This window comes from Globicephala melas, chromosome 1 (assembly GCF_963455315.2).
Source record: "Globicephala melas chromosome 1, mGloMel1.2, whole genome shotgun sequence".
Classification (NCBI taxonomy): Eukaryota; Metazoa; Chordata; class Mammalia; order Artiodactyla; family Delphinidae; genus Globicephala; species Globicephala melas.
In genome coordinates this window covers 32,425,690-32,446,076 of record NC_083314.1, presented here as the reverse complement: position 1 = coordinate 32,446,076, position 20,387 = coordinate 32,425,690, and the positions used below count along the sequence as shown (strand labels likewise).

General features: G+C 50.2%; 1 protein-coding gene across 1 annotated transcript; it reads right to left on the bottom strand.

The window, feature by feature from the left end:
* Nucleotides 1–798: 798 nt before the first annotated feature.
* PRELP (proline and arginine rich end leucine rich repeat protein) lies at nucleotides 799–15,034 on the bottom strand. The gene is made up of 3 exons (XM_030872700.2): nucleotides 14,856–15,034; nucleotides 5,988–6,973; nucleotides 799–3,468 (listed from the first exon to the last, which is right to left on the bottom strand). The coding sequence occupies exons 2-3, from the start codon at nucleotides 6,955–6,957 to the stop codon at nucleotides 3,293–3,295; spliced, it is 1,146 nt and encodes a 381-aa protein (XP_030728560.2). The 5' UTR covers nucleotides 6,958–6,973; nucleotides 14,856–15,034; the 3' UTR covers nucleotides 799–3,292.
* Between the last annotated feature and the right edge of the window lie 5,353 nt (nucleotides 15,035–20,387).

Here is a 20,387-nt window from a genome sequence, read left to right as displayed (position 1 = left end):
CTGTACCCAACATTATTGCAAACACTTAAGACATGCAATTACTAATTCATGGATTTTTCCCTTTATGAATTCCTCAGTGGCGTGGCGTATATATTACTTATCCTTGAATTCTTAGCTGGGAACCTTGCACGTGGTTGATATATGCTGAAAACTTGCTGAATTGAACTGAAGCAGGAAATTAGGGGGCAGGGTGGGAGGGGTGGGACAGCATCCGGCAGTTTTCATTCAAAAGAAGATGGTGTAGTCCGGGAGGATCACGGGGTTGGCTCTGGAACAAACCTTCCACCTGAAGAGAGATTCCAGGGTACCCTGTTTTAGCCCTTCTGTGAACATCTGCATAGCATGTAGACCATTCCAGATGATGTGGCTGGCCCTTTGCTCACTGCCCTTGATACACCTCTGCCATTGTTTTGTGTATCTTACACTACCTGTCCTCAACTAGTCTGTTAGCTTTTCCTGGTCAGGAATGGTGTCTGTTTTGTGTCTTTCAGTACTGAGCATTTGGGAGACCTCAACAATTTGGTATGTGTGGGTTAAAAAGAACTTGGAGATTTGGGCTTCAAATGTAGCTGTCAGATTACTTGTCTGACTTTAGGGATTATTTTTGTAACGATTGTGAGTTTGGGGGAAATTCACCAGAAAAACTTTTGGAATCATTTTCCTAGAGCTTCTTAAGGATAGGATCCTTTCTCCACCAGTCTTCTCAGAGCAAGAAAAGTGGGAGGCCTGGGGAGAGGGGTGGCAAAGTGACTTTAAGGTACTATTCTCATCTGTTTACATTGTCAAATTCAAGCAGGGTATTTTTCATATAACTTTATTTTCTCTGCTGTGAAGCGTGCTGGAATGTCAAAGTTGTTGCACAAAGTTAATACGGTCTTCAAGAAAGAACAGATATATGTACAGAGTACACATACATACACACCTTCCTACACACCTGTATGTGCATATGTCAGCAGCACTGAGAGAATTAACTTGTATATGGAGGAGGGGGGCTTCCTTAAGCCCAAGGGAAAACAGCACATTGTATGTGGGAGGGTGGTGCTGTAAAGCCAATTTAATTTCCTCTGGTTTACAGATACAGGGAGCAATGGAGAAAGCAGAAATATGCTAGATGCGGCAATAGGATGATGGTGATTTTGTTGCTGCTGAATCAAAACACTTCAGCTTGGCAGGAGCTGGGGAATGACCCCTCCTCCCCGGGGAGCCCCAGGAGCTGGGCTCCCCTGAGGGCCTCATCAGAGGGGCTGAGGGCGCAAGGTGGGGATAAGGTGCAGAAGGGGCTTATCCAGGCCATAGCAACAGGTTGCTTACAGACACAATAATATCTTGATGCTAAGCAGAAGTCTTGGAGAAACCAGCTGCAGCCTCGAAGAATGAAGCAGTTGTATGCAAGCATGGGGGATGGAGGCTGTAATGAAATGGGCCCATATTCTGTACATTAGCAAAAGGGAAAAATGAGTATAATGGGAATTTCTTGAAGTTAGGGACCTAGCTTAATCCAATTTCTTAAACATCTCTGGAACTTTTTTCAACCTAACTTGGGAGTGGGCACTGTATCCTAATCATTTCTAGGACATACGCCCCCACCCCCACCAACATACACTCAGAGGCTGTAGAGGGGCAGCATCCCCTAGAGGGAGTTAAGGGGAAGATGAAGTTGAGTCAGCCCTGTGGAACCCAGGCTTCCCTTAGAGGCCTGACACACTGCTCACCTGGGCCAGACAGAGTGGGGTGGGAACTCTGGGGGAAGGAGAGTCCATACAGGGAATAAATTATTGCAAGGGAAAGGGATAATATTTAGGACTCGTCCTGCATTAGAACACGGTCTAAAGGATGGAGCTGCATACAGGAACATGAGCGCCAGAGGGTCCTTGGAGGGGGATCTTATCCACCTCCTTGGTGTACCACATGAAAGCTGAGAGCAGAGGGGACCCATAAGGTAAGAGAGCAGATCGGAACAAACTGTATCCTCAACTGGCTTCCTGAAGGTTCTCACTTGTGTTCACTCATGATGGGAATCAGATTCCCCACCCTGGGGCCTCTGTACCTTTGTGCCCTTTAGACCCCAGAGGAGACAGAGACCATGCACATCGCCCATGGCTCTCCAAGTTGGAACCTGAGGCCAACTCCTTGATCTTGGAAAATCACACCAGAGAGAGGAGCAGGAACACGGGAGCCGGATGTGGCCAGGACAAGCCACCAGGTGTCACTGCTGTGTCTGTCTTAGAAGGGGAGGCCGATCTGCATAAGTGGAAGAGGCTTCTGGGAGATTTCCAGGTGCTCCACCCCTTCTTGAGCAGTTTCTCAGGAACTGCTTCCCGGGAGTGGAAAGAACTGGGCCATCCTCACTGATAGAGAACAGATGGCGGGGTGGGGTTGGTGGCTCTGTACACTCCACCGTGGATGCCGTGTTCCCCAGGGCATCAGGCCTCTTATCCAGAGTGGCCAAGGGGGCAGCAGGATCCATCTGCACCCACACGGGGCCCAGCCTGGGTCTATGACTCCCACCCCTCTCCCACCAGCTGATTCCTAGTTTTTTGAGCCATTCTTCTCCTGGAATGTTCCTCCCTGCTCTTACTCTTGGAACAGAGAGGACCAGCCAGGAGGCTGTGTGCTGAGAAGGAGGGCCCCATCTCATCCCTATGCAGAGACAGCCTGATGCAGGCCCTTGTGTGAATCTCTGACCCTCTGCCCTCCCTCAGCCGTTCCCTTGCACTTCCTTTCCGGAGAACACAGGCTGGCACAGAGCTGGTGCACTGTCTGGTGCCAGTGAATGGGGTGGTGGAGCAGCAGTTTTGGAAGATGGGATCCTCGGCCAGGGAGACACGGGTTTCTCAGCCTCTTTGGGCCAGAGCTGCCCACCATGCAGGAGTTTCCAGCAGGACTTTCCAAACCTCACCTCTAGGCTTCCCCTGACCATCTTCTGCTTGCTTTGGCCAGGACAAGATCCAGATGTCAGTTCATAGCCCAGACTTACCCAGGAGTGATGAGGGGAGGAGGGGAGAGAAGAGAATATGAAGTCTTTAGACACACTTCTGTGCTTCTGGGGCCAGAAGTTTGGATGTGCAGTGGGTGTCTTTGAGCTGCGTGGACCAAATCAAGCCTTTGGAAGTCTTGCTCTAGAAGCTGCAGGGGCAGCAGAGTACGTGGCTTGTCCTTGCATCAGGAGGGTGGGTTAAGAAAGGCAAAGCTGAGAGCAAGAAAAGGAGACAGAGAAAACAAATGGTGGGCACAGGCACCTGGGCCACTGCATTCAAGTGTGGCCAGAGGATCTCCAGGGGCAGAGTAAGGCCTAGATGATCACAGATTGCAGCAGGCGGAAGCACATCATGAGGTCCAGCGGGATGGGTGGCTTCAGGTAGTTTCCATCCAGCCGCAGGTAGCGGAGGTGTGGCACGTTCTCCAGATCCGAGGAGAAGTCGTGGAAGGCAACTAGATCTTTGGGGCAAATCTGGGTCCCATTGATTTCTATGGAGAAAAAGGGGAGAAGTCAGCAGGAGAGATGGGCAGGGGATCAGGCCTGACAGGGCTGGAGTAAAAGACAAAGAGGAAGAAGAGGGTAGACAGGGGCAAGGACTCTAGAGTTTTCCTCTCTGGAACTGGCTGACCAGTTCTTGGGAACGTGTGACCGTGAATGAGTCGACCGTAACCTCCAGGCTCCACTTACCCATTTGTGAAACAAATTAAGTTGGAATTGATCAACAATTGTTATTGAAAATTTACTCAGAAGAGTCATAGAGGAAGTAAACTTTCAGCTGAACCTTCAAAGATAGGATTACAGCAGGTAGAGACCTGGGGATTGTGTTCTGATGCTGTGACCTATTTGAATGATACTGTGGAGGCCAAGAAGCTCATGGCAGAGTTTGGGACCAGTAAACAGTGCAATGTGATGTACTAGGAAGACTAAGCTGGAGAGGTAAGTTGTGGCCACCAGTTACGGTAGGCCTTCAAATATTTCACTAAGGATGGGCTCTTTGATTTCAGTCTGAGGAATGGCACTGAGCAGGACTGTTGTTATGAGATGGATGGTGGGATATATGAACCATAGTGTCCTGGAGCGCTTAACCTGGAAGTGTCCTATGATCACGTTTGTACTATAGAAAGTTGAATCTGGCTACAGTGTGGAGAAACAATAGGGGGAAGCAAGATCTGAAGCCAGCCGGTGGATGGGTTACTCTGGAGGTTTTCCTGAGAACAGAATGTGAGGCACGAGGATGAGCAGAAGGTGGTTACATTAACTGAAATAGGGATGACAGGAAGAGGAAAGGGGGCCTGGGAAGGGCATGGAGCCCTAGGACATGATGAATCTGTTGATTCTGAAGTTGATTACCGATTCTGGGGAAGGTAAGCTGGAAAGGTAAGTTATGGCCAAATTGTGGTAGGCTTTCAAATGGAAAATGAGTTTCCATTTTCTCCTTCCCCTCTTATTAGATGACAGGAGGTATGGCATCTTCTAAATGGAGCTTTTGATTCTCCCGAAGCCTTGCTTCTTTTATCTTCTGTCGGTTGTTGTTGTGGTTGCTCTTCATCTCCTTCTTCCACTTCCTCGTCTTCCCTCTCTCCCCTTTCTTCTCTCTTCAACACTGGAGTAGCAGAAAGAGCCCTGACATAGATGGATTTTCTTCCTATGACCTTTGTGACTTTGGACTTTACCACCCTGATGCTCAGTTCTCAAATCTGTGAAATGGTGCGACCTTTCTGTCTTCAACCTCAGAAGGCTGGATAATACACTGCCCCCCCCTCCGCCACCCCTGCAGCCTGTTCTTCCACAGTGTGGTAGAAACTTGTCAGCCATGGATTAATCAAGGTATCATTTCTGTCTAGATCTGTGGCCTATACAGCCTCCTGGGGGTAATGTGTTCCATTAGTTTGCTACCTGCAGGGTAAAATTAGACAGTAGTTTTCCCTTTTCCTGAATTTGTTTCTTACAAGATTTTAAGAAGCCTTCCCCTACTTTTGTGTAATTATCTCAGATGAGTGAATAAGCCTGTTCTCCCACCTGCTTGTTTCACTATTATAGAAATTCAAAAATCCCCCTCTCATCCTTCGGCTTGAAAACTAAAGATTCCTAATATTATTTTAGGACTGCTTCTCTTTCCTCGTGGTGTCCTTTATCTGCACAGCTGCTGCATTCCTTGTGTGAACGTAGCCTGATTTTGTCCACGGACCAGATAATATTTTCTCTTTTGTTTTCAAACTGTTCTGCTGATGCTCTACTCAGACCTGACATTTTTGATTGAAGTAAAACTGTGACTTCGAGCCTCTTTTCTGGCCTGCAATCTTTTATCCCAAGCCCGGGACCCTGTAAATGTAGCTTAGGCAAATTCTGCCTTAAGTGTACTATCTTATATGCGTAAATCTTCCAGCCTTCCAGATAGATTCAGAAAGCACCTGCATACGGACATGTCCTTCTGGCTGCACGTGTTTACCAGTTGTATATACGCTGAGTATATAGTTGCCTCTCTGTGTATGCTTTTTACAGACTCTTTAAAATCTAGGCTTAGGCTTGGGAAGAAGCCTCTTTCCTCACAGCTGCCAGTTTCTGCAGTGGACAGGCCCAGGGCATTTCAGAGTCAACATTTAAATGTCACCATTCTGCTTTTAGGAGAATGTCCAGGCCTATATTCCATGTCTACCTTACCTATAGATCTGGAGGGCAACGGAGCTGGGGCTGATGGGAAGGGGTGGAGGGAGAAAAGCTATTACCCTCCAAGCATGGTATTCTGGGCACTTTATCCATATTAAACTATTAAATCTTCACGTCAACTCTGTGCCATTCTCATTTTACAAATGAGGAAACTTCCCAGAGAGGTCGGATATCCTTTTAAGGTCACAAAGATAGTAAGTGGAAAGACCAAGGTTTGAAGACCAGGGCCCCATTGGGTGCGTTTTGCACCCCCCACCGTGAGGCTCATGAGAAAGTGTTGAGGCAGAAGAGACTCCAGCTTCCCTCCCAGTGGCTGCACCCCAGCCCTGCCCCCACTCACGCTCGATGCTGTTGTTGTTGAGGTACAGGTGCTCCAGCTTGTTGCTGATGGCAGGCACATTGCTGATCTTGTTGTGCGACAGGTGGAGCACGAGGAGGTTGGAGATGTTAAAGGAGTTCCTGGGGAGGCCCCTGTCTGAGAGCTTGTTGTAGTTGAGGCGAATGAAGGCCAGGTTGGGGAAGCCCTTGAAGTATCCACTGGGGATGGTCTCGATTTTGTTGCTGTCCAGGTAGAGCTGGTGAATGGCCACAGGGATCTTGGGTGGCATCTTTCTCAAGATGTTGTGAGCCAGGTTGAGCTGCATGAGGTTTTTAAGGCCCTGGAAGGTGTCGGGCTTGAAGACGCCGTCGCTTAGCCTGTTGTGTTGGAGATCCAGGAGCACCAGTTTCTCCAGCTTGCTGAAGACGCCGGGTGGGATTCTGGAGATATGGTTCTGGCTTAGCCTCAGCTGCTCTAAGTTCTGGGGCAGAGCCGAGGGCACCTCTTCAAGGTGGTTCTTTTCCATGTAGAGGAACACCAGGCTGGGTAGTTTCTCTAGCACTTTCTGGTCCACCTTGCGAATTCGGTTGTTGTCCAGGTTGATCCACCTCAGGCCCGTGGCGTTCTTGAAGGACTCCACTGGGAGCTCGGTTATGAAGTTGTTCTGGAGATAGAGGTAATGGATGCGGGATGGGATGAGAGGGACCTTTCGAAGATTGCGGCTGTCACAGTAGAGGGCAGACGGGAAATCAGGGGGGCAATAGCACTCCTGGGGACAGTCAGGAAAGATAGATGGAGGGCCTGGTGGGAGGGGAGGAGGCAGGTCTGTAGGCTCCAATGGCTCATGGGGCTGAGGAAAGCTGGGTGTGGGCCTGAGTCTGGGTCTGGGCTGGAGCCTTGGTCTGGGTCTTGGTCGTCTTGTTGGCTGGCCTTGGACCTCTGAGGCCAAGATGAGGAGAAGTGGGAGGAGCCAGCAGAGGGATGACCTCATGATCCAGGTGACGCCCCTGTGGGGAGGAATACAGGAAGTCATCAGCCTGCTGGACCTCAGTAATGAGAGGACATGTCTTTGCAGCTAGAGTTGGTCAGGATGGGCTCCAGGGGCAGCTGTGGGAGGGACCTGTGGAAGCATCTCCTTGTTTGCCTGTATCCAGCAGGTGAGAAAGTAACAAGGGCTGGAGGGTCTGGACCCTCTCCCAGAGGCCTAGCCACTGAATGTGTTAAGCCTGCTCTGGAGGGTGTGAGCCATCCTGGCAGAAAGCACATTGGGCTGTGAATCAGGAGTCCCGGGGTTTCCTGGAGAAGACCCTTAACCTCTCTAGCCCTCGGTGTCCCCATTTGCACCATGAGAAAATCATCCCTCCACTTATACTCCCCTTATAGGACGGATGTTAGAATATGTGAGCCATAGAGTCCTGGGGTGTTACATCTGCAGGCTCCTTACGGATCCCATAACTCGGTGGTTTTCAAACTGTGCCCCCATTTCTGTGGAGTCCTCCTGAGAGAGGGAGACCAAGGGGGTGGCCCTGGGGTACCCCCAACCCACCCTGTGCCAACCTGAGCAGCTCTGTGTTTTTTTAATCTGTTATGTATAAGGGGGTTTAGCCAAAGCATTCATTTGAAAAAAAAGTTGCATTGCTAAAAATGTTTTGAAATCCACCAATCAAGTCCAGACTTGACTAGTTATAAAAATTGAGTACTGGAGGAAAGAAGTAGCTTGTGAAGGCCAGGAAGCTATGTAACAGCAGACCCAGGACAAACCCCCAGGTCTCCATGGGCTCACAGCGCTCTTGGGAAGGAAGTGCTGCAGATACCCTTGTGTCTGACCTTGATCACCCCTCACCCCCAGCACTCAGCTCAGAGAATGCTGGTCTTTGCCAGCAGGATACACACCAAGAATTTCTCCCCAGATGTGGAGGCTCCTGGGGAAATAAACAAGGAAGGAACTGAAAGCTATGGGGAATACAACAAACTAGTGAATATAACAAAAAGGAAGCAGACTCATAGGTATATAGAACAAACTAGTGGTTACTAGTGGGGAGAGAGAAGCAGGAAGGGGCAATACAGAGGTAGGGGATTAAGAGGTATAAACTATTATGTATAAAATAAACTAGGATATATTGTACAACACGCAGAATATAGCCAATATTTTATAATAACTAGAAATGGAGTATAACCTTTAAAAATTGTGAATCACTGTATTGTACACCTGTAACTTACATAATATTGTACATCAACTATACTTCAATTTAAAAAAAGGCTGTGGGGGTCATTTCTTCTGACCTGGTATTGCTGCTTTCCATATCCATTGGAGTTGGTGGGATTGAGGTGGGATATAAAGAAGAAATTCCTGCCTCAGAGACATAGTGGAATAGGTTGCTAAAGGGTGTTTTCGGGTTGCCCTTCCCCTTGGTCCTGATGACACCTCAGACAGGGCCATGTACTTTGAGTTGAATTAAGCTGGGGAAATTGCAGTAGACCCAAGTCTGCAGATGGAAATTGGCTTCTCCCATAGACTTGCTCCCCTGGCCTGGCTGGGCTACCTGTACTTTCCCCTCCCAGGGCCATCATCCCTGTGACAGCCCCTCTGGTCTCCTCTGGGGTCTCTGTTTCCTCATTGCTCCCAATGGCCCTCCTTGCTGCTGCTTCACAGTTGTGGTGGTCTGTCCCTCTCCTTCCTGGGGTCTGGGACACATTGGAGATGCAGGTTTCTTGGGGTGCCCTGCAAGAGAGTGGGCTGGAGTGTATCCCCAGCTGCATCTGGACCCTGTGAAGCCTCTGTTCCAGGCTTCCCCTCTCTTTCCTTGGAGCCCACATCTTTCCTTGTGTGACCCAGTGCCGGCTTCCTGCTGGCTTTGCTCAAAGGAAGACGATAGAAGCCCTTCACCAGCTGCTTAGTCCTGAGTCCGATGCTCGGGAGGAGCTGAATGCGACAAGAAACAGGAAAGAGGGCAGAGCCCACCCTGGAGGGGCAGAGGGCATCTCCCCACACCTTTCACACATACCCCCTGGACACCCAGCCTGCACACTCTCACACACACACCACTCCTCTCCCCGTACCACACACATAAGCAAACGCACGCTCCCCTGTCGTCTGTGTGCATGAGTGAATCCTCATAGAGGATACTGAGTATGGGAAGGAAGGAGAGGAAGAAGGCGGAAGGCAGATGAGGACGGAGGAGGGAGGAGACTGCCCTGCAGCTTCTGTTGCTTCTTCACCTCCCTCTAAGGTGGTCTCTTCCCAGGCAGACCTCTCCAAGGGGTCCCGGAGTACCATGTCCCCTGGGCCTCCCATCACAAAGGACCTTGCAGTTAGATTCTTGTCTTTATCTCCAGTTGAGGATGTAACAGTTTTGGGGATACACCAAAAGGACTGAGAAGAAAAGACATTCATTGTAAAACCAAACTTGAGTCTTGTTGCCGGACCCCACACCACTTGTAACTGGTGAACCATGAATTAATATGTTACAAGTCCTGTAATTTTCTTGAAAATAGCACAACCATATTGCACATAGATTTTAAACAGGTGGTTAAAACATTAGTGTACTAAAATCAAACATTTTTAAGAGCCCCAATTTTTGTGACCTTGAATTTTTTTGCTTTGGCGTTTTTTATTTCCTGATCGCCCAGAAGCCTGACAATAAGCAAGAGATCTCTCATGGTGTGAGAAGCCCTGCCCTGGGGAGGCTTCCCAGGCTGGCTGGGCCCTCTATCCCTTCATTGCCTTTGTCACCAAGAGCATCTACCTGGTGCTGGGCCCTGAGGGAAGCAAGAAAAGCTCGTCCAGAGTGGAAGCCTGCTCTGTGAGGCACTGTGACTCAGGCAGCTGGCCCTCGCTCAGGGGTGTTTCTTGGTGGTTCAGGGCCTGGGCAGCACTTGGCCTCATTGTCAGGGGTGACAGAATCACGGGTTAGTCACAGCTCCACCTGGCAGGCCTGCCCTCCACTCCTTCCATCCACGTGAACACAGGACTTCCTCATCCCCACCTCCTATGCCAGACCTTTTGGGAACTTCTCTTATCTTCCCATGGGTCCTCTGACCCTTCTACACTCTAGACCTCTGGGGCTGGCCAAGCTCCTCTCAGAGATGAGAGGAGGTTCCCACGGAGAAGCTCCTGGGCCTGTTCCGTGGAGAAACTGGATCTGTTCAATTCTCCTTCTCTTAGCCTGTGGCTGAACCATTCTGCGTGTGTCTGTGTGTGTGTGTGTGTGTGTGTGTGTGTGTTTGCACGCGCACACACTTCCTTCTTTAGGAAATAGTGCTCATTTCTAAGGCTTTTCTCATCAGGCAGTGCCCCGTCCTGCTGGAGTCTGGGCAGCCCCCAGAGTCTAAGTCTCCAAACCAGAATTTGTGACAGACTGGAGGTCCTTGGACTCCAAGGGGAGCCACAGTCTTCCTCACAAAGCCCAGAGTCACACCTTCTTATGTTCCTGTCTTCCAGAACCTTCTGTCCGGTCATAACAGTGCCTTAGGCTGGGTCGTAAGTGTGTGTGAGTTTTAAATTTTGTATGCCTTTGCAAGCACGCCTCCCAGCTTTCTGCCAGGCTGTGCTCACTGCTTGCTCAGTGAACACATGTGGACCACCTAGAACCACTCACCTCCTCCTGCAGCCTGTTCACCAGCATCGGTTCTCAAAAAGCTGCTCGTTTGTGGGGGGAAAGCAATTGCTTTGACTGACCCAAAATTCACTCCCTCATTTAAGAACATTTTCTTTTTTTCTTTTTAATAAATTTATTTATTTATCTTTTGGCTGTGTTGGTCTTCATTGCTGCACGCAGGCTTTTTCTAGTTGCGGCGCGTGGGGGCTGCTCTTCTTTGCGGTGCGCGGGCTTCTCATTGCGGTGGCTTCTCTTGTTGCGGAGCACGGGCTCTAGGCACGCGGGCTCAGTAGTTGTGGCTCACGGGCTTAGTTGCTCCGCGGCATGTGGGATCTTCCCGGACCAGGGCTCGAACCCATGTCCCCTGCACTGGCAGGTGGATTCTTAACCACTGTGCCACCAGGGAAGCCCTAAGAACATTTTCTAAGAGAGTTTTAAATTCAAATTTCAGTTCCAAGTATTAGAGATTTGGGCTTGAATCCTGGCTCTGACCCTCTTCCTCAGGCCCCAGGCTCCTCAACTGTGTGAGGATCACACACGTTAAGGCATGTTGTAGAGCATAAAATCTCTACAGATGGCAGTGATTTCGTTTATTCATTTATTTGTTTATAAAAGGGCATATTCTCTAGAGAGACTCTGACCTATTTGTTTATTTTTTTTAGGCCGTGCTGTGTGGCATGTGGGATCTTAGTTCCCCAACCAGGGATTGAGCCCATGCCCTCTGCACTGGAAGCACAGAGTCTCAACCTCTGGACCACCAGGGAAGTCCGAGAGACTCTGATTTTTAAAGTGAGATAGCCCTGTCCCTGCTTAGCTCATAAATTCATTCATTTAAGGTTCAAACTCCCAGGATCCTTGCAGTGTTTAGCCTCAGGACTGGGGGCAGGGTTGAGGTCCACATGGGTTTGCCAAGTCATTAGGGCAGGTTTACGGGTAATTGGCTTTGTATGGAGAGAGTCTAGGGTTGGGGCTGGGCTGGGAGTGATGTTGGGTGTGTCTCCCCGGGTTAAAGAAGGATGACTCCACGCTACTTCCTGGTGTTCTTCTTTCTTGTCAGATCTCCCATCTAGCTTGTCACCCCTGAGCCTCCATGGCTTAACACAGCCAGTGACCCTACCACGGAGGATGGGGTTGCCCCTGGACACACCCATGGACATTGGGATGACCCTCTTTCTTTATTCCCTTCCTTCTGTCCTAAACTCAGACTTCTGAAAGCTATCCTGTTCCCTTTACCTCTTCCTGAAGCCCAGAAGAGAGTTGGAAGCTAGGTGAATCAGGTGGTCTCTGACCAGCTGTTAGCAGAGGAGAGAGGCAGGCCCAGCCAGGCTGCCTGAGACTCTTCCAAGGCCTCCAAGTAGGGCTTGTGGGGTTCTGAGGTAAGGAAAGGGTTGACATGGAGGCATGGTAAATTCAGCATATCACTGATGCACTGTCCCTTTCCTGGGGAGTGAAATCAGAGTAAGGGTGAGCCTGACTGGGGCAGAGGCAGGGAGTGCATCATGGTGCGTATTAGACAGGGGACGTGGGGTCACAGCCCGTCTACCTCGACCTAGTGACGTGACCCTGTTCTCGCCTCAGTTTCCTTATCTGTAAAATGGAGATAACGAAGTTTTCCCTATCCCAATCTTCCTCATCCAGTTGTTTTCAGAAGTGTGATAAGCAACTTTAAAATGTGCTACAGATCAGAAAGTGCTAAAAATCAATATAACACTATTATGGAGAGACAATCTGTCTCCCCAGTGTCTACCGCCAGGCAAAGTGTAAACACAGTGTTTTTTTGGCCTCAGGCCACTAGTCCAGAAGAGCAAGTTTTCCGTTCCAAGGGCCTGGGGAAGAAACAAGCGTGAGAATGGCTCTAGTCCTCTGACAGCCTGTCACCTCACCGTATCCTTCTCTCTGCCTCCATCCCCTAACATCTCCAAGCCCTGAAAAAAGAATAAAAGAATCTGTCTGATGCACTGGGTGCTTGTAGATGTGGGTCTCAACCCTGCAACTCATCAGCTGTTTAGCTGGGTACGCTTGAGAAATCTCTTACCTCTACTAAGCTTCAGTTTCCTCATCTGTAAAATGGGCATACTAACATCTTCTTATCAGATTATTTTGAAGGTTAAGTGAGGAAATGTGTGAAAAGTGAGGCTCAGTGAATGTTAAGCTATTATTGACATTATTTCAAAGTAATGTGGTCTCTTTCCCTCCAGCTTGGCCAGAGGACAGCCCTGCCCTCCACCGAAAGGCTGATCTATGCAGGTGGGCACATGGATTTCTCCCAACCTTCCTACATAGAGCAATTTCCTCCTCTTTGGGGCCTGTGAGGCCACACTTGGGTCTCAGAACCAACAAATTAGAGAGAACAGAGATGCCCCCGGCCATTCGGGGAATGTTTACTCTGTCCCTCCAATTCAGTAACCCCCACCCCTAGCATTTCTGAAGCAGGTGAGGGGATGCTGACCTCCTGTCCTCAGCAGGATGTGGAGTCCCACTGTGACCCATGACTTCCCATCCCAACCTGTTGCACCTGGCCTTTCTGCCCCTTCCAGCTTCTCCCACAGGCCCAATAAATAGGGCTGCCACCCCCTCTCCCAGGAAGGCGAAGGGGGAGTGTTCAGCCCATCCTCTGTGTGAGCCCGTCAGAACAGACAGCTGTTGGGCAGGGGAGGGGGGCATCTAGAAGGGATGGAGGTGAGCCCCACGCATGCCCCTGGGGGCCCAGGGAAGGCAGATTAGCAGGTAAGAGGAAACATAAACTCTTTGGAGCTACCTTGGGGGAACTTTCTTTCTGGAATGTACCCCCACGACATACCTGTCAGTGCTTACAAGGAGAAGGAGGGTGAGAGTTCACAGGAGGTCTTCCCTGTTCCCTCAGGTGCTTTTTCTACTCTGCAAAAGAGGGTGGCCCACTTGGGACCCTCGGGAGCTCCTCCATCAGACAGTCCTTGTCCAGGAAGCCACACAGCCCTTCTGCGCAGCTAACTGCCTGGGCTCTTCAATTCCACACAGGTCTCCTCAGGCCCCTGGTTCAGGTTCTCAAGCCCTAGCTGACCCTCAAGTCCTGAGACAACAATAGATTCCTGGGTCTTGATCCAGTGGGTCTGGAGCAAGGGGTCCAGACATCTACATTTTTAGTAAGCACCGCTCTCCCCCTCCCCTGCACGCAGGGCGTTTGGAAGAGCACCCATATTTGGAGACCCTGCTCTTGCCCATGCCCTGCCTGCCTTGGGATAGCACTCTGTGTCGTCACAGAGGAATGAGTTGGGGAGATGGAGAGGGACCACCCTATTTGGAAACAAGCCCCATTCGGTTGGCCACTTCAGTTTTCCCCTCCCTGACTGATTAAGGAACTACTGTCTTGTTTCCTCTCCCACAGGGACCCCTTACCAATGTGGGATAATTTTGAAGTGGCTTTAAAGAGAAATCTTTTCTAGCTGCCTGCAGAAAAAAGAAATGAATTGCCCCCAGAGCTGGGAATTAGTACCTCCAAAGTCAGAGCTACTAGGAAGACACTGTGCAGGTTGGAAACCTGCTTTTCTCTCTCCCACTCAATTATGTCCTGAAGAAAGAAGAAATCCTTCCAGCTCCTGCAGTTGTTCATGCCCTTCCTACTCCGCCTGGACTCAGGACACATGATTTCTTTTGGCTCTGCCATCTCAGTGGGGAAACACACTTTCTCTTTTCTCTTACAGCTGGGGAGGCGTGTGAGAGGGCAAGAGACAAGATGCAGCGTGTGTGCACGTGCCTGTGTGTGTCCCTGCCAGTGTCTCATCACTATGTGCTCTAGCCCTGCATGTCAAATGCAGAAGAGTGGAGGTGAATGGACAGGATGCCTTCATGTTGTGTGCATGTGGAGTGAGAGTGCAGCCTCTGTGTGACACGTGTGTGTGCCTGTGACAGTGTGTGACAAAATGTGAAAGGTGCAGAGAAATGGGTTCTAGAGTAGGGTTTCTATGGGAACTTGATCTGTAGAAATACTGTGTGCAGCATAACTCTGCGCTACAACAAACATCTGTACCAAGAAAGTTCAGCTTTTGCAACAAGCAAATACATGGGTACAGAATGATGCAGAGAAGGAAGAGGGTGGAGAAGAAATGAGGAAGACTAATTTGAGCTCCTTCGAAAGGAGAAAAATTTGGTGGAAGGAAGGAAAGAAGGATGGAAGGAAGGAAGGGAGGGAGGGAGGGAGGAAGGAAGGAAGGAAGGAGAGGATACAGACTAGATCAATAAACTAGCTTGGATAGAGCAGGAAGAAACTGGCTGGAGGCAGGAGCCTTCCTCCCCATCTCCAGACTGGACTTACCTGCACCACCTGCCTCTCCTCTCAGCTCTGGGTTTAGTCGGCAAGGCTCCCTCGTCTCCCCCCGCCCTTTGGTGGAGCTGTGGCAGCAGAGAGCCAGCTAGAAGTTCTGATCTCTCAGTGGTGTGTGCCTGCTTGTGTTTGCCTGGCTTTTCTTCCACCGGATCCTATTGGGGTGGGGAGGTTAGGTTGGGGGAGGGCCGGGCAAATTGTAAGGAGGGAGGGGAGGAGTAAGGAAGGGAGGGGAGAAGGGAGGGAGGAGAGACGAGAGGGAGGGAGCTTGGGAAAGGAGGAATGACAACAATAAAGTCTTTATTTAGCAGCCAAGACTCCCAAAGACTTCATCCACACACCATGCCCACTAACGGACCCGTTTTTAATAACATTTCCTTCTGCTGCTGCTGCTTCTGGGAGGGAGATTGTTTGACCCATGTTTGGAAAACAGGCCAAATTAACAGAGGAAAAGGAATGAAAAGCGTCAGACTCTTTCATTCCTCCTCCTAACAATTGCCTTTCTTCTAATGCCCCTCACTCCCCTGCTGTTACGTTCCCAAATGTGAGGGGTGTGGGATGTGTCCTGTGAGCAGTGACAGTCCTTCCCTGGGTCATCTTGTCTAGGAGGTTGCTAAGGGAATGGAGTCTTGCTGCGTGTGAGTTAGCACAAGAGACAGCCTTGGTTTGGCTGCCAGGATGCTCTGAGGGAGAGGGAAAAGTCTGGCCTGGGATCACACTGCAAAGGTAAGGCAGAATAAAGATTTTATGTAAGACCTAAAGTCACTGTCCGTGTGAACAACGTCAGTGTCTTTTTTCAGCTTCTCCATGTATATCACACTCAGGAGAGAGTTGGAGGCTGTATGGTCATCACACAAAGTACATGAGGAAACCCAAATGTCCCCTGTCCATGTCATCCCAGAAGACCCACTCAAGTAAGACCATCACCTCTAACAATTCTCCTCAGTTAAAAAACTGCAACACACTTGTAGCTAAGTGTTAAGTAACAGTCCATCGAAAGTGCCTGCCGCCTCAGCTGATTACTTAGAAAACTTGATGATGTTTACTTTTTCTATCATCAGGTCCCTGGAGAGCTGCTTCATTGGAAGCATTGGCTGGGAGAGCATTTTGCGATTCACTGGCTTCATATAGCCAGACCCTTAGCCTCCTCCAGAAAGAGCTTCCCTTCTTGGAGTCTCGGGGACACCAATTGTCGAAGCTTCACCCCAAGGGAGGTATTTATCTCTTTTTCGTGTGTCAAGGACAATATGAGGTGAAGGCTAGGAAAAGTGGTGGGAAGTTAAGATACCTGGGTTGCTGCTGCAGTTGCCGACTCCTAGGATGGAGCTAGGAGGCGGAATGTGGGGACAGAAAAGTGCAGGGAAGGTGAGGCAGTGGGGAGGTGGCTCTCCAATGTGGTGGATTACAGCTACATTTCCGGAGAGTCAGGACCTGCTCACACTTCCCACCCAGGTTGAAATCCCATCTTGGGGGCTCACTGCTTATTTGATCTGCACAGTAAGTGCTTAAAGCAAGAGAAGAAAGGGCACGATTGTCTATGATCCTTTCCACAGGGAGGCAGCTCAGGCTCCCCACCTCCCCACTGCCCTGTCTGGAGACTCTGCCAGGAAGGAGAGGTGTGGCCCTGAGCAGTTTGGGCTCAACTGCCCTGTGGTCATCAGGCCCACAGGGGCTGGATCTGGGTCAGACCCTCACCCCTCACAAACTGAGGCTCACAGCCTTGGGTGGCTGGGAGTCCGGGCAAATACGCAACAGGGAGGAGCTGTGGGAGTCTTGTGGTAGCGTACCCCTCAGCCAGCCTGGGGGTCTGGGTCGCCTGGGGTGAGTGGCTCCTGGTGGGTAGAGGCAGCATCCTGCCCATCATGGTATAACCCGCAGCACCCACCTGAGGCTTGGCACAGCCTGGGTGCTCCGTAGCAGTCTGTTTCATCACATTTTAAGAGGGTTGAACAAGGAAATTCTCTGTCGATCTCTTTTTTTTTTTGCGGTACGTGGGTCTCTCACCATTGTGGCCTCTCCCGCTGCGGAGCACAGGCTCCGGACGCGCAGGCTCAGCGGCCATGGCTCACGGGCCCAGCCGCTCCGCAGCATGTGGGATCTTCCCGGACCGGGGCACGAACCCGCGTCCCCTGCATCGGCAGGCAGACTCTCAATCACTGCGCCACCAGGGAAGCCCTTTTTTTTAATTAATTAATTTATGGCTGTGTTGGGTCTTCGTTTCTGTGCGAGGGCTTTCTCTAGTTGTGGCAAGCGGGGGCCACTCTTCATCGCGGTGTGGGGGCCTCTCACTGTCGCGGCCTCCCTTGTTGCGGAGCACAGGCTCCAGACACGCAGGCTCAGTAGTTGTGGTTCACGAGCCTAGTTGCTCCGCAGCATATGTGGGATCTTCCCAGACCAGGGCTCGAACCCGTGTCCCCTGCATTGGCAGACAGATTCTTAACCACTGCGCCACCAGGGAAGCCCCTCGATCTCTGTTTTAAAAATGTTATTGCTGTAAAAATACGAAAAACTAATACCTTCTCTTGATTCAAAATCCAAAAGGTACGAAAGATTGCACCGGGGAAAAGTCTTCTCCCCCTGCCTGTTTCCCCGTAACCCAGTTTCCTTCAGGACACAACCAGCATACCAGTTTCTTGCGTGCTGCCAGATTTAACTTAACGCACATACCAGCGATAGGTTCAAGCAACTAAGCCTTTTATTTTTACTCAGTAGGATATCTTGATGATCACTCCATATTGACGCATAAGGCTCTCTCTCACTCTCTGCCCCGTATTTGTCTGAGCAGCCCCTCCTGATGGACATTTGGGCTTGCTGCCACCTCCTGACCCATTTTTAAGGTAAGCAGTGCTGGGCTTGGAGTCTCACAACCTTGGGTCCAGTTCTGGCTCTACCTCCTTTCCATGCTAACTGTGGCCTTTAACCTGAATGAGGGCTACTCATTTGCCCTCTCTGAGCCTCAGTTTTCTCATCTGTGTGTGGCAGGTATCAATTGCAGTCTACTGACTAAGTAGTTAAATTATTTTACAATTTAAACTTTCTTCTATAATTTAACTTAGTTTCTGAATCTGAGCACTCTTGTCACTGGGACAGTGGAAAACTCCACCTCAGTCCTGGGTGTCCCTCCCCTTGGGGTTGTCCAGCTGCTGAGGCAGTTAACGTTTTACCTCCAGTGCTACAGGACACGTCCTTCATCCTGGGAGGCCCCTCTGGCCTGGCAGCCCTCTGACGCTTTCTAAGGCTGTGTACTGAGGACAGAAACCTTCTGCAAGCTGTCATTTCCTTTCTGCAGACATGCTGGCTCCTGGCACTCTGCCAGGGGCTCAACCCCTCCCCCCCCCCACCAGACCCCACATTCTACCCTGGCCTGGCCCAACCAGGGACCATTTCTTCTCGGGGAAGAAGCTTCCTTATCCTCTTTACTTCTGGCCAAGACATTGCATGTATACTCGGAAACCCCCAAGGGCTCTGGTTGTCAACCAAAGGGAGGGGAAAGACAGGGAGGGGAGAAATGAACCATGTCTGCAGCCAGGGAGTGCAGTTGTACTGGGGGACCCTGAAATCCCTTTCTGGTCACTGTTCATGATCCTGTCCAGAGGTTGTCAATTTGTGGGCCAGCTGAGCAGTCCTGCTACACCATCAGCTGGCGTGACCAGACAATACTGGTCAGGGGGCTGCTTAGTCAGCATTGCTTCCAGAGTTCCTCAGGTCCTCGAGAAGCCAGGCTCAGGGGAGTGGTAATGGCATTTTGCCTTCCAAGGTGAGGTCCTCCAAGGTTCTGGGATGCCTCTTCCACCCTCCAATTACATCATCCTGGAACTCCAGTCTAACTTAATATTTATGTTGTAAAAATTGCCTTTTGCAAGTCACAACACCTAGATCTAATATCCAAGTTCCAGATATAATTCTGATAAGTCACAGATGGCAACCTGCTCCATGCAATGGAATATTGGGTAATGACACTGCCTTACATAGGCACAGTCACACTGCCGCCATGTGATGATGACACGTGGACATATGTAGTTAATTATGCCCCATGTTGCAAAGTTCAGGAGGGCAGGAGCAACTCAGGCCGACCTGGGGCCACCACACATGACCTTGGTCATCCTCACATCCACACATGCACCAAGCATCATCTTTAACCTGAATAAAAATTATAGTAATAGCTAAAGCTCATTGAAGTTTACCATACCTCAAGCCTTCTTCTCAGCCCTCTACACGAACAACTCTTCAATCCTAGTACAACTCCATGATGCGGTACTGCTGAAACACCCATCTGACAGGTGAGGGACGGAGGCACAGATAGTTCATGTGCCCAAGGTCACACGTCTAGTAATGGTAGAGATAAGACTGGAATCCAGGTTGTTCTGCTTCCAATGTTCTTGTTCATGTATATATCTATGCTGTTGTGATGAATAAAATGCAAGTTCTTTAAAATGATCTAGAGATCATTTTAGAAATCCATGTAGCTGGTGTCCTTAGGTATTTTCTATTAATGCAAGTTTAACTATCATCACATTTTTTTTTTATGTTGAAGAGAAATCCTCACACTCAAAACTGTTGAGAACCACTGATCCAGGCCTCAGTTTCTCATCCCTAAAATACAGATTTACCCTCAGCTCCTCTCTTTCTCCCCCCGCCAACCGTATGGACTCCCTAAGTTCTGTCAGTCGTATTTCCTTAGTGGTTTTGGCAGCTTCCCCTCTCACCTGCCATGGTACTACACCACTACTGGGGCTCCCGAACGAGTGTCCCTGCCTCACCCCTCCCTCTGGCCTCCACCTTCCACCTGGATCTTCCTAAGGCGTGGATCTGACCAGGTCACCTTTCAGTGACTTCCTGTCCCCATAACCGTGGTTCTTAGCCTATGGTGCAGGTCAGATTCACCAGAGAGCTCTTAAAAATGTCTGAGCCCCCCCCCCCCCGCCCCCCACCTTAGAGATGCTGATTCAAATAGATCTGTATTTTTTTTCTTTTTTGCGGTACACGGGCCTCTCACTGTTGTGGCCTCTCCCGTTGTGGAACACGGGCTCCGGACGCGCAGGCTCAGCGGCCATGGCTCACGGGCCCAGCCGCTCCGCGGCATGTGGGATCTTCCCGGACCGGGGCACGAACCTATATCCCCTGTATCGGCAGGTGGACTCTCAACCACTGCGCCACCAGGGAAGCCCTAGATCTGTATTTTTAAAGGCTGCCACTGTGAGAGATTGGGATCCACACCTTTGACTGAGCTCTGACTCCTCCTTACTTCTCCAGCCCCATTTCTCAAACTCTAGACCCTAACCATGTGACTGTCTCACAGCAACCAGAATCCTCCAGGCTATTTCACATCTCCACATCTTTGCTCTCTGACCCTTCTGTCCGCCAGCTGTTGCATCCTCTAGGATGATCTCCTGACAGCACTTTCCTCTCCAACCCTATGGGTAGCCATAAGCACTCTGTCTATGTGTTCCAGCATCCCCCTAGTGTGTGTCCAGCCCAGGACCTGTGCCACTTCCCTGCCCTCCTCTGTTCTCCTCTCTGCCT